Genomic DNA, 11,481 nt, shown 5'->3' on the forward strand with positions numbered 1-11,481 from the left:
AGTCCAAAAGTTTAAGTTTTAGGAAGAGCCTTCTGCGGAATGGATACACAAAATGTGGTCTATTCATACCATGGAATATTACTCAGCCTTAAAAGAAAAAAGGAAGGAAAATGTGACACGTGCCACAACAAGGGTAAACATTATGCTAAGTGAAATATACCAGTCACAAGAGACAAGTACTGTATGATTTCATTTACGTGAAGTGCCTAGAATATTCACATTCATAAGGCAGAATGTAGAATGGGGGCTGCCAGGGGCTGGGGCATGGGAACGAGGGAGTCGAGTGTGGCCGGTCTCAGTTTGGCAAGATAAGGAGTGTTTTAGAGATGGACGGTGGTGATGGTTTGCACCATGTGAATGTCCTAAATGCCATCCAACTGTATATATATATATATATTTTTTTTTTTTTGCTGTACCGCGTGGCTTGTGGGATCTTAGTTCCCCCATCGGGGATCGAAACCAGGCCCCTGAAGTGGAAGCGTGGAGTCTTAACCACTGGACCGCTAGGGAAGTCCTTTAGACTCATTTCCTAAGACCGTAGAAAACTGGGACGAAAGCAAGTTTCTTTGCTAGGGGGGAGGGGCGAAACATTCTCCTCTGTCCACCTCAAGGTCTGAAATACCTTTTAAAAAAAATCCAAGTGGAGACGTCGAGTGGGCAATCGGAAGTGAGTGGGAACAAAGGTCAGCAGGAAAGACTCCGGTGTGGCTGGAAACCAGTGGGCAAGAGGGGAGCGTGGGCCAAGGTCCGTGAGGCCACAGTGAGGAGGATGGTTTTCACCCGCTCTCTGACAGGAGGTTCTGACTCAGCCACTGACCACTTGTGAAACCAGGGGGAAAGTGTCCGTCTGGTCAACACTGGTTCCGTGCCAGCCACTGTCTCACCCCGTCTGCGCACCAGCCTCGGAGGCGGAGGTGGGGGCGAGGGGCGTGTCTGCCTCACCCTTCCCAAGGACACGAGGTGTGGCCCCGGGCGATGACTGAGCCCGGGGTCCGTGCGGCTCCCGGGCCGGCCTCGGTCTTGTGCCCGTCTGTGCATCTCCTTCCCGGGTCTGAGATGGGGAGACTGCGGCCCGGTCCCCGGAGGCCCGTCGAGACCTTGCAGACAGCCCCCTCCCCGACTCAAAGGCGGGGAGGCAAACGGAGTCTAGGACCCGCGAACCAGGCTCACACGGCCGAGCACGGCGCCCCGGCCGGCCCCCGGACGGCGCCCCCGCGGAGGCCCGCCGCCCCGGCCGCGTGGCCAACTCGAACCCCGCTGCGTCCGCACGGGGCGGGGAGGGAGGATGACGCGCGGCCCGTTGTCAAGGAGACGCAGCGCCCAGCTCTGATTGGCGCGGAGCTCCGCTCGGGCCCCCCCTCCCCGCCGACCGATTTCTGGGCTGCAGAGGCCTCGTTTCCGGACGGGCCGCTCCGGTTTCCACGGCAACGCCGCCCTGGCTCCTCCTCCCACGGCCCCTTCAGCGCGCCTGCGCCTTCCCAGGGTCGGGTGGTGGGGTGCCCGCGCGCGGGCCCGGGCGAAGACCCGTATGTATGCGTTGTGGGAAATGTAGTCCAAAACCTGGCGGCGCCTTGATGCATCTTGGGAAATGTAGTTCTGGCGCCTGTGGCGCCTTCCGGGGACGGGCGTGAGGCAAGGGGGGGGGGGTCGCCGAGGCGAGGGCCAATGAGAGGCCTCCTTTGCCGCGGTGCTCCCTGGGAGATGTTGTTCTAGGTGAGGGCGGCGGGGTAGTTGCAGGGGGGAAGCGGCCGCGGGGCGTCTGGGAGGGTTGGGGGGAGGGGGATAGGCGCGTTTGGCGCAAAGCCTGCCGGGGCATGGAGTCCTGGTGAGCGCTGTGCGCATGCGCGAGGTGCCGAGGGGGCTTGGGGGGGCCTCGCCCGGGAGAGAGAGGTGAGCGAGGGGGGCAAGGAGGGAGGCGTCGGAGGGGCCCGGCGGGAAGAGCTTCGGGGAGGGGGCCGGCGGGGGCCCGGGGAGGGAGGAATGGCGGAGGTGGAGGAGGGGATGAAAAGGGAGCCGGGGGCTGGGAGCGCGAACGGGGGTGGGGGCGTCGGGAAGGAGGAGGGGTGCGGGTCCCGGGGCGGAGAACGGCGGGGGTGCGGGGAGGGGGAGGGGAAGTAAGAGGGAGGGGGGCGGAGAACGGCGGGGCGGGGAGAGTTGGAGACGGAGGGAGAGGGGGAGGGGAGGGAATGGGGTGGGGGTGCGAGTCCCGGGGGTGAGGAGAGTTGGAGACGGAGGGGGGCGGCGGGGAGGGGGAGGGTCGGAAGGGGGTAGGGGTGGGGGTGGGTCGGAAAGGAGAGGGGGTTGCGGTCTCGGGGTCGGAGAACGCCGGGGGCGGTAGGGAGAGTTGGAGACGGAGAGGGGCTGAGTAGGGGAGGTTCGGAGGGGGAGGGGGAGGGGACTGGCTGGGGCGGGGGCTGGGCCCTGTCTGGGAGTCTGGGGGCGCCGGCGGGGACTGACCGGGTCGGAGAGGTTTGCGGAAAGGGGCTCCGGGGAGGGGGCGGGCCCTGCGCGGGCGGGGTGCGGGCGGCCCTCCGGCGCGCGGGCCTCTGCAAGTTCGGCGGCACTTCGGCGGAGCTGCGCCTTCCCCGGCCGGGGTCAGCTGCCCTCCTCCTTTCTCTCCTGCTTGGGGACGCGTGCCCCCCACCCTCCCCCCGACAGCCTGACTGGTGGGCGCGCCGCGCTGCAGGGCTGTGTTTGCTCTCCTGGCCGTCCGCGGCGGCCCCGCCGCCCGCTTTCTATTTCCCCGTTCAGCCCCTGCTCCCGCGGGTGCTTGGGTGCAGCGCCGGCGCTTTTGTTGGAAGCGGTGTCCCCGGCACCGCACAGAGTGACGGGAGTGGGCAGGGCGGACGCTGGTGGAAGGCTGGCTTGGCGCCCCCGCGCGCGCCCCGCAGCATCTTTGTTTTCCGTACGTCTTGACTTCTGAGACGTCTAGGTTGGTCCGACTTTCCCCATTTTGCAGCCCCGGGGACGGAAGATTCAGAGCGTAAAAGGTGGCGTGCCTTGTCCTAGGACGACTCGCTGGGAAGGTGGCCCTTTGGTCTGAGTAAATATTAGTCCAGTGGGCCGGTGGCTCCCCAGCAGGGCCCACTTGCCCTTGCCCCTGCCGCCGGGGACTCGTGGAAGTTTCCGGGACACATTTTTGGTTGTCACAATTGGGGAGACACTGCTGGCATCTGGGTGAAAGAGGCTGCAAAACATTGGCCGGGTTAAAAGTGGTAGCCAGGCAGGCACGCTCCACCCAGAGCCTTCTCATTTATTTTTTCCGTCTTTTTTTTTTTTTTTAACATTTATGTTATTGTTTAATTGTCTATTTTTTTAATAATTTTTTAAAATTGAAGCATAATTGCTTTATAATATTGTGTTGGTTTCTGCCGTTCATCACCGTGCATCAGCCGTAGGTATGTATATGTCCCCTGCCTCTGGAACCTCCCTCCCCCTTTTTTGCATTTTTTTTTTTAAACTTAATTTATGGAAGTTTAGTTGATTCACATTTCTGCTGTGCAGCAAAGTGATTCAGTTGTACACTGCTGCGGTCTTGTTTCTTACTCTTTTCCATGGTGGTTCATCGCAGGATTGATCATGAACCATATCATGATGGACTGGGATCCTGAGCTGTGCAGTAGAACCTTGTTTATCTGTCCTGTGTATAACAGTTTGTGTCTGCTAATCCCAATCTCCCACTCTGTCCCTCTGCTCCTCCCCTTGCAGCCACGCTTTAAGGCCAGTGTAGTTCAGTCCCTGCCACTTATTAGCTGGCTGATCAAACCAGCTTAAGTCTGAGATGATCCTCTCTACACAGCAGATACGCACAGCTGTGCACCAGTAAAACTTTTATTTAAAAACAGGCTGTGGGCCAGTGGTCTCAAAGGTTTTAAGCTCAGGACCCCTTTATATTTTAAACAATTTTTGAAGATGCTTCCCAAAGCACTTTTGTTTACATCTCTGAGTCATCTCAGAAAGTAAGGCGGAGAAAATCTCATAATAGTAATTAATGCATTTAGAAATAGCAGTAGTTGACTTTTCTGTGTTAACATAAATAGCACTTTTTTCTCAATTTTTTTTTTCTTTTTGTTATTGGAGTGCAGTTGATTTAGGGCTTCCCTGGTGGCCCAGCTGGTAAAGAATCTGCCTGCAATAAGGGAGACCTGGGTTCGATCCCTGGGTTGGGAATATCCCCTGGAGAAGGGAACAGCTGCCCACTCCAGTATTCTGGCCTGGAGAATTCCATGGACTGTATAGTCCATGTGGAGGCAAAGAGTTGGACACGACTGAATGACTCACTTTCATAGTTGATTTAAGGAGCTCCCCAGGTGGCACTAGTGGTAAAGAACCCACCTGCCAACACAGGAGACCTAAGAGCCGTGGCTTCAGTGCCTGGGCTGGGGTGATCCCCAGGAGGCGGAACTAGCAACCCACTCCAGTCTTCTTGCTGGAAAATTCGTGGACAGAGGAGCCTGGTGGGCTACAGTCCATGGGGTCCCGAAGGCTCGGACACGACTGAAGCAACTTAACACGCACCCATGAATGGCTGATTTACAATAGTGTGTTTCTGCTGTAGAGCAAAGTGAATTAGTTACACATGCACATATCCACTCTTATAGATTCTAGTCGTATATAGGTCCTTCCAGAGTATCCAGTAGGGTTCCCCGTGCTATTGACTAGCTTCGTATCAGTTCTCTGTTTTGTATGTGGTAGTGTGTATGTGTTAATCCCAGTCTCCCAGTTTTTCCCACGCCCCATAATGGTATTTAAATGAAAAAAACCGTGTTTTCCAAACGAAAAGTTGGAAGCATGGCATCACTTGTCTTTGCACATCTCAGTGTGACCTGAACAGCTAGCTGGGTTTCCACGGCCGCCACTGCTCCCCGCGAGGCCCCTGGAAGGCCTACCGCATGCTTGGGAGAGAAGGCAGGGAAAGGGGCTGGTAACTTCTTTGATTCAGGAAGTGTGTTCTCACCTCAAGGTAGCCCCAGAGGAACGCCAGGGTCCCTGGGCCGTTTGAGGACCGTGGTTCCAGGCGGGGTTTATTTGAGGGCTGCGTCCTTCTCTGTCGGGGTGGGTCCGTTCTGGGCCCTGCAGGGTCCCCAGCAGCGTCCCCGCCTCCGCTGGCTAGATGCCGGCTGTGCCATGTCAGAAATGTCCCCAGACCATTCCACATCGCCCCGCCCTGGAGCCCTGCTCTGTGTCTTCAGTCCTCAGGACTGAGGCCACTGCCCGTCTGTGTCCCCTGCTTTGGAAAGGGGATGAGGAAGTGGAGGGCAGAGGGTTCCCTGGGTGGGAACACTGGAGTGGGTTGCCATTTCCTACTCCAGGGGCTCTTCCTGACCCAGGGATTGTACCCGGGTCTCCTGTGTCTCCTGCATTGGCTGGCAGATTCTTGACCACTGAGCTGCCTGGGAAGACAGTCCAGTGACTCCACTGAGAGGGTGGAGGGTTTTACAGTCAGTCCCCAGCATCTCCCAGCTCCCAGACTGGGACTGGGGAGCCCTGTGAGTGTCGAGGCCTGACCACCGCAGAACAGGCGGCTTCAACCACAGACACTTGCTCCTTGTGGCTGGGGAGGCGGGAATCCGGCCGCGATCCGTGCAGGTGGACGGGGGTTTGGCGAGGGCCTCTCCCCTGCCTGCGAACCCTGTCTTCCCTTCCCGCTGTGTCCCCCCAGCTCGGGGCCAGAGCTGCCCTGTCCTGTGAAGACAGCCACACCCTGGGCCCCACCGCGACGACCTCACTGCTCCTCCACGTCCTCCTCAAAGCCCCGGCCCCGCGTACAGTCACGTTGGGGCCAGAGTCCACATGAGCTCCAGGGGCGGAGGGGGACACACTTGTGTCCACCCTGGTTAGTGAGGGAGAGGCGGGGCGGGAGCACTTGGGAGCTAGCAGCCTCTGCCTCCGGGGTGCGGTGGCATCGGGGTGCAACCATCGGCATCGGAGGTACTGATGACAAGGCCCGGGTGCCCGGGCACCGGCGGCCTCCATGCGCAGCCTCGCTGGGTCCTCGCAGGGAGGACGCAGGAGTGGGGGAGAGTAGGGACAGGGGCCCACACGCAGCGGGCGAGCCCTTCATCTCGGGGGGTGGGGGGGGCAACTGAGGCACGGGATGGGGCGGCCAGCCCTCCCATGTGGGGCCCCCTCCGGAGCGCGCCCTGACTGCGGCCCCTCCCTGCAGGCACCGTGACCCCGCCACCGGCCCCATGGAGGCGCTGGGCCTGGGCCCCGTGAAGCAGGAGCGAGGCGCCGCCGAGGGCCTGACCGCCGACTCGCCGTGGCACCGCTTCCGCCACTTCCACCTGGGCGACGCCCCGGGGCCCCGCGAGGCGCTGGGGCTGCTGCGTACGCTCTGCCGGGCCTGGCTGCGGCCGGAGGTGCGCACCAAGGAGCAGATGCTGGAGCTGCTGGTGCTTGAGCAGTTTCTGAGCGCGCTGCCCACCGAGGTGCAGGCCTGGGTGTGCAGCCGCCGGCCACAGAGCGGCGAGGAGGCCGTGGCGCTGCTGGAGGAGCTGTGGGTGAGCCCGGGGTCTGCCCTCCGCCTGCCCACGGGTCCCCGGGTCCCCCTCCTCCCGCTCCCCACCCTCCCCGTCCCTTCTCTCCTTCCCCCTCGCCCACCCCCTGCCCCCCTCCGCCCTGGGTCCCTCCTCCCCTGCTCCTCCTTCCCCTCCCCCATGCTCACCCCCTGCCCCCGGGTTCCCCCTCCCCTTCCCCCCATGCTCGCCCTCCTGCCCCCAGCCCCCCCAGCTCCCCATGGAGACACCCCCAACAGGCTCCACGAACCCTGAGGTCCATGGTGTGGTGGCGGCAGGGGGAAGGGTCAGGCCTGCCTTGGCGGTAAGGGACGGTGGGTGCACAGGCAATCTTGAGCAAACTTCGGGAGACAGTCAAGGACAGAGTAGCCTACCGGGCTGCAGGCCAAGGGGTCGCAGAGAGCCAGACACGACTAACACCGCCCCAGACCCACCCTTCTGACGGGCCCACCCTTCTGACGACGGATGCAAGTTCAGGGTCCATGGACCACCCGGAGGGCTGACCCTGCCCTGCCCACAGCTGTGGTTGGTCCCGGCCGAAGGACACTGGTTAACTGCTGAGGAAAGGCAGTGGGGAGAGGCCAGGAGAGTGCTCCCGGGACCCAGGGTCAGTGCCAGCCCCGGGCGACAGCATGTGGCGGGGCACACGGAGGAGCCCCAGCCGGAGTGCTCCCAAGCTTCCCGCTCGGAGGTGCGGTGGGGCTGCAGCCGCGTGCCCGCATGGCCCGGAGCCTCCGCTGCCATGAGTTAGGTCCTCATATCGCCCAGCATGGCCCCAGGACCCAGTCTGGCGGGACCAGCCGGCCCAGGGTTGCCGCCCAGCAGGCAGGGGCAGAGGGCAGGCCTCTGGGGCAGCCCGGGTCCTGCTGCGCCTGGAGGGTCAGCCCCGCGGCCTCCGGGTTGTAGTGTGACGGGCCTCCCACACACTTTTGAGTTGGCCTGGGGCCAGTTTCTCCCTGCGGCAGAGCTGTCCGTGGGATTCTCCAGGCAAAAATACTGCAGTGGGTTGCCATTTCCTACTCCTGAGGATCTTCCAGACCCAGTGATCGAACCCACGTATCCTGCATTGGCGGGCAGATTCTTGACCACTGAGCCACCTGGTAAAGGCAGTCCAGTGACTCCACCAGAAGGTCCATGAGGCTTTTCCAGGAGAAATGACTCCACACAGACTCCTCGAGTAGCCGCGACAAGAGCGTAAAGGAGCCAGAAGTTGTGGGTCTGAAGTTGTCTCTCTGGACATGGACTTCTGGCCGGGCCACGCTGTTCTGAGCCGTCCACGGGACAACTGCGAAAAGCTCCTTAATTTGGTCCTGAGTTGAAAGTAGCGTCTGTATTTTCCTTCTGCGTTTTGTTTTGGAGCTGGCACAGGGCATCGAGGCTAAAAGCAGGGTTAAAGCGGCTCCATCAGTGGTCTGTCTGTTGGGTAACAAACCGCCCGAAGCGCAGTGGCTCAGAGCAGTAAAGGGTCATGGTCTCCGCCGGCCCCATGAGTTGGGAGTGAGGGGCGCCCGCCTGGGCTCCTCAGGAGGCTGCGGGGGGCTGGAGGACCCGCTGCCGAGGTGCTCCGCGGGAGGTCTCAGGCCTCGCCATGTGGGCCTCTCCATGGGCCTGTCCATGGAGGACCCTAGCCCGGCGTCCGCTGCCCTCAGAGCCTGCGGCAGGACCTGGAGGGCGAGCGGCGGGGCTCCGGCTTCTCAGCTGGCCACGTGGGGTCTCTGGTTCCAGGGACCAGCGACGAGGGCGCCTCAGGATGCGACCGGAGGCTCTGGGGTCGGCGTGAGAGAGGAAGCCGGTGGGGCGACGCCCTCAGGTGAGCAGCCCCTCCTTCCGCACCACGCTCCCCGCTTGTCCATCACTCATGCGTTCAATGGACCAACCCCCACGTGCCGGACCCCACTCCAGAGGGCCCGGCACACGGGGGTAGGGGTCAGGACGAGAGCGCCCGCAGTGCTGACATCCCGTGGCCGCCTCAAGACCCCGGCGTCACCAGCCTTTCCCTGCAGCAAGAGCCCCGGCACAGAAGAGACTAACCGACTCGGGATGGGCGCCTGCTGAGCCAGGGCTGCGTCCCGGCAGCCTGACCCCGGCTCTGCACCCTGGTTCTCACCAGGCGCCTCCTTGGCAGCCTCTGTCCATCCCCCCACAGCTTGTCTTTCTCCACCTGCCGGCCCATCCATCCTTCCCCCAGCCCGCCCCCCATCCATAAACCAGCCCACTCCCCATCCATCAACCAGTCCGTCCACCCGCCCCCCATCCACCCATGAACCAGTCTTTCCACCTCCCCATCCGTGAACCGGTCTGTCCACCCCAAGCCCCGCCATCCCTGAGCCAGCTGGTCCACCCTCCATCAACCAGTCCGTCCACCCCCATCCATGGAGCATCCTGTCCCCCCATCCTTGAACCAGTCTTTCCACTGCCCCACCCATCAACCAGTCCGTCCACCCACCCAGCTTATGCACCCCCAGTGCCCACTCATCCCCCCCGTCCATCCATCCTGGCTGTGCCCATGAACCACCCTGCCCCCCGTCCCTGCACCTGTTGGTTCACCTTCCATCCGTGAACCACCCTGTCGCTGGCATCCATGAGCCAGTCCATGGCCGTCCTGATTCTGCGCCTCTGCCTGCAGGAGATGCAGCCCCCGGGCCTGAGGAACCGGCGACGGCGGACGCCCAGGCCGCGCGCCCCTACAAGCAGGAGCCGGGCAGCCCCCCGCCGGCGCCGCCAGACCCGCCGGGGCCCAGCCTGCCGGCCTTCCTGGCGGCCCCGGGCACCGCGTCCTGCCCCGACTGCGGCAAGGCCTCGCTGAAGCCTGCGCACCTGCTGCGCCACCGGCAGAGCCACTCGGGCGAGAAGCCGCACGCCTGCCCCGACTGCGGCAAGGCCTTCCGGCGCAAGGAGCACCTGCGACGCCACCGCGGCACGCACCCTGGCGGCCCGGGCCCGGCCTTGCGCCCGCTGCCTGCGCGCGAGAAGCCGCACGCCTGCTGCGAGTGCGGCAAGACCTTCTACTGGCGCGAGCACTTGGTGCGCCACCGCAAGACGCACTCGGGTGCCCGGCCCTTCGCATGCTGGCAGTGCGGCAAGGGCTTCGGGCGCCGCGAGCACGTGCTCCGCCACCAGCGCACCCACGGGCGCGCGGGCGGGGCGGCCCCGGGCCCCGAGGGCGCCGCGCCCTTCCCGCCCTGGCCCCTGGGGTAGCTCCGGCCGCGCGCCCGGGGCCTCCGCCCCGGTTTCGCACCCCAGTGCCCGAGCCCTGTCGCGTGATGCCCCGAACCTCACTCTGCGGGCCAGCCCCCGCCCCGCCCTCGTCCTCGCAGCTTCTGCGGTCCTCCCCACCCCGACCCTCCCGGGCCCGGAGCCTAGACGAAGACCTGGACAGGGGCGGGGCCCCGGGCCGGAGGAGCCTGCAGGGAGGGGACTGGGTCTTGTCCCGCCCGGGGAGACTGCCCCTTGCCCCTCCCAGGACGGGTGGATCGCGGCACGGCTTCGACAGGACGGGCCGGGTTCCGGCAGGGGGATCCGATCTCTGGGGTCCTCGCGCTGCGACCGGCCTGTCAGGCAGACCCGAGGTGGACAGACGCCGGCTCCCGGGACGCGCGCCGGAGACCGCCGCTGACTAGCGTCTGGAGAGGGTTGTTAATAAAGCTGCTGATGAGTTGTGCAGACCCCGGCGCCTGCGTTCTGTCCAAGCTGTCGTCCGGGGAGGGGCATGGTGGGCTCCACCGGGGACCCTCCCGGCTGGCAGGGCCCTGGGAGTCGGCGCAGCCCAGGGCTCGGTTCCTTGCCCTTGAGTCTAGAGACTCGATGAGCCCTTGAGAGGTGACGGGGTGAGTTGCCCTGGGCTCCCGCGCATCGAGTGCCCGAGCCTGGCCCGGCTTCTGCTGGAGGAACCCCCCTCGGTCACGGCCCTCGCTTCGCTCTGCCAGCCCCTGGACCAGCACGACCCAGGCCACGGGGCCCTGCCATCTGGCTGCGAGGGAGTCTGGGAAAGCGACTAGCTGGACCCTCCCCCAGGCGTTTACAGCCGGAGTCGGGCCCCACCTTCTGAAACCATTAACAGCTGGTGGAGGCGGGGGCTCCAAGTGGTCTCCAGGGTTCCTCGGGCAAGCGCTCAGGCCTCAGCGTCCACCTTGTGGGACGGGGCTAATAACGCTCTCGGAAGGGGCCGGCCCTGGAGATGAAGGCAGAGGCCTGCCCTTCCGGCCTGCAGAGCAGTGACCCTCGCGGAAGGTCTCTGGCAGGGCCTCCTTCCACGCCCGGGGTCCGTGTGGCCATGCATGGCAGAGAAAGTTGGCTTGGAGAGGCCATGTCTGCAGCCAGACCCGGCGAGGGGACCAGAGGAGGGGAGATAGGGGTGTCTCCCCCGGAGCTGGGGTCCGAGGACGGGGCTCTGCCAATAGCGTGCCGAGTGCCAGCCCCCAGGCCCCCCTTTGAAGCACTCAAAGCCACCAAGTGCTTTAATCGTCAGAACCCAAGGAGACAAGCGCTGTGGTCACCCCGCCGCACAGATGGGGGAACCGAGGCATCGGCGGGGTGTGTGGCCACGCCGCGGTTGGGGTCTGAAGCTGGTGGCCGGGGGTGCAGGCGGGTGGAGGACCCCAGGTTCGCCGTGTGGCAGCAGCATCCGGGGGCTCGCATCCTGCCCTCTAGGGGACCCACGCGGACTGCGGTGTCGGCCCCGCGCAGCAGGACCTGTGTAGCGCGGTGCCCACTACGGAGGGCTCGGAATGGAGGGGGGAGGCGCCTGCACACCGTCCAGGAAAAGGTGTCCAAACCCCGGAAAGTGATTCCTCTGGGCAGCCTGATAACATCATACCGCAGTGTTGAAAAACAAGACATCCAACCCCGGGCTCCTCTAACTCCTTGCAAGTGAAACTGAGTCGGGCCAACAGTTGTTACGGAGAGGGGTTGGTTCACCACTCCTGCCAAGTTAGAGGTTAACCTGAGCACAGCTAGTTAGGTG

At 63.6% G+C, this 11,481-nt stretch overlaps 1 protein-coding gene across 3 annotated transcripts; it reads left to right on the forward strand.

The window, feature by feature from the left end:
- The first annotated feature begins 1,729 nt into the window (after positions 1 to 1,729).
- On the forward strand, positions 1,730 to 10,183 carry ZNF444 (zinc finger protein 444). Of its 3 annotated transcripts, none has more exons than XM_025269761.3 (5): positions 1,737 to 1,890; positions 3,393 to 3,398; positions 6,167 to 6,503; positions 8,244 to 8,328; positions 9,145 to 10,183. In XM_025269761.3, exons 1-5 carry the CDS (start codon positions 1,841 to 1,843, stop codon positions 9,714 to 9,716), a joined length of 1,050 nt encoding a protein of 349 aa, XP_025125546.2. In that variant the 5' UTR covers positions 1,737 to 1,840; the 3' UTR covers positions 9,717 to 10,183. The 3 variants fall into 3 exon arrangements, with proteins under 3 accessions (XP_025125545.2, XP_025125546.2, XP_044787004.1); XM_044931069.2 differs by lacking the exon at positions 1,737 to 1,890 and adding an exon at positions 2,404 to 2,932; XM_025269760.3 differs by lacking the exon at positions 3,393 to 3,398 and having other exon boundaries at positions 1,730 to 1,890.
- Positions 10,184 to 11,481: the final 1,298 nt, after the last annotated feature.

The sequence above is a fragment of the Bubalus bubalis genome, chromosome 18, assembly GCF_019923935.1.
Source record: "Bubalus bubalis isolate 160015118507 breed Murrah chromosome 18, NDDB_SH_1, whole genome shotgun sequence".
NCBI lineage: Eukaryota > Metazoa > Chordata > Mammalia > Artiodactyla > Bovidae > Bubalus > Bubalus bubalis.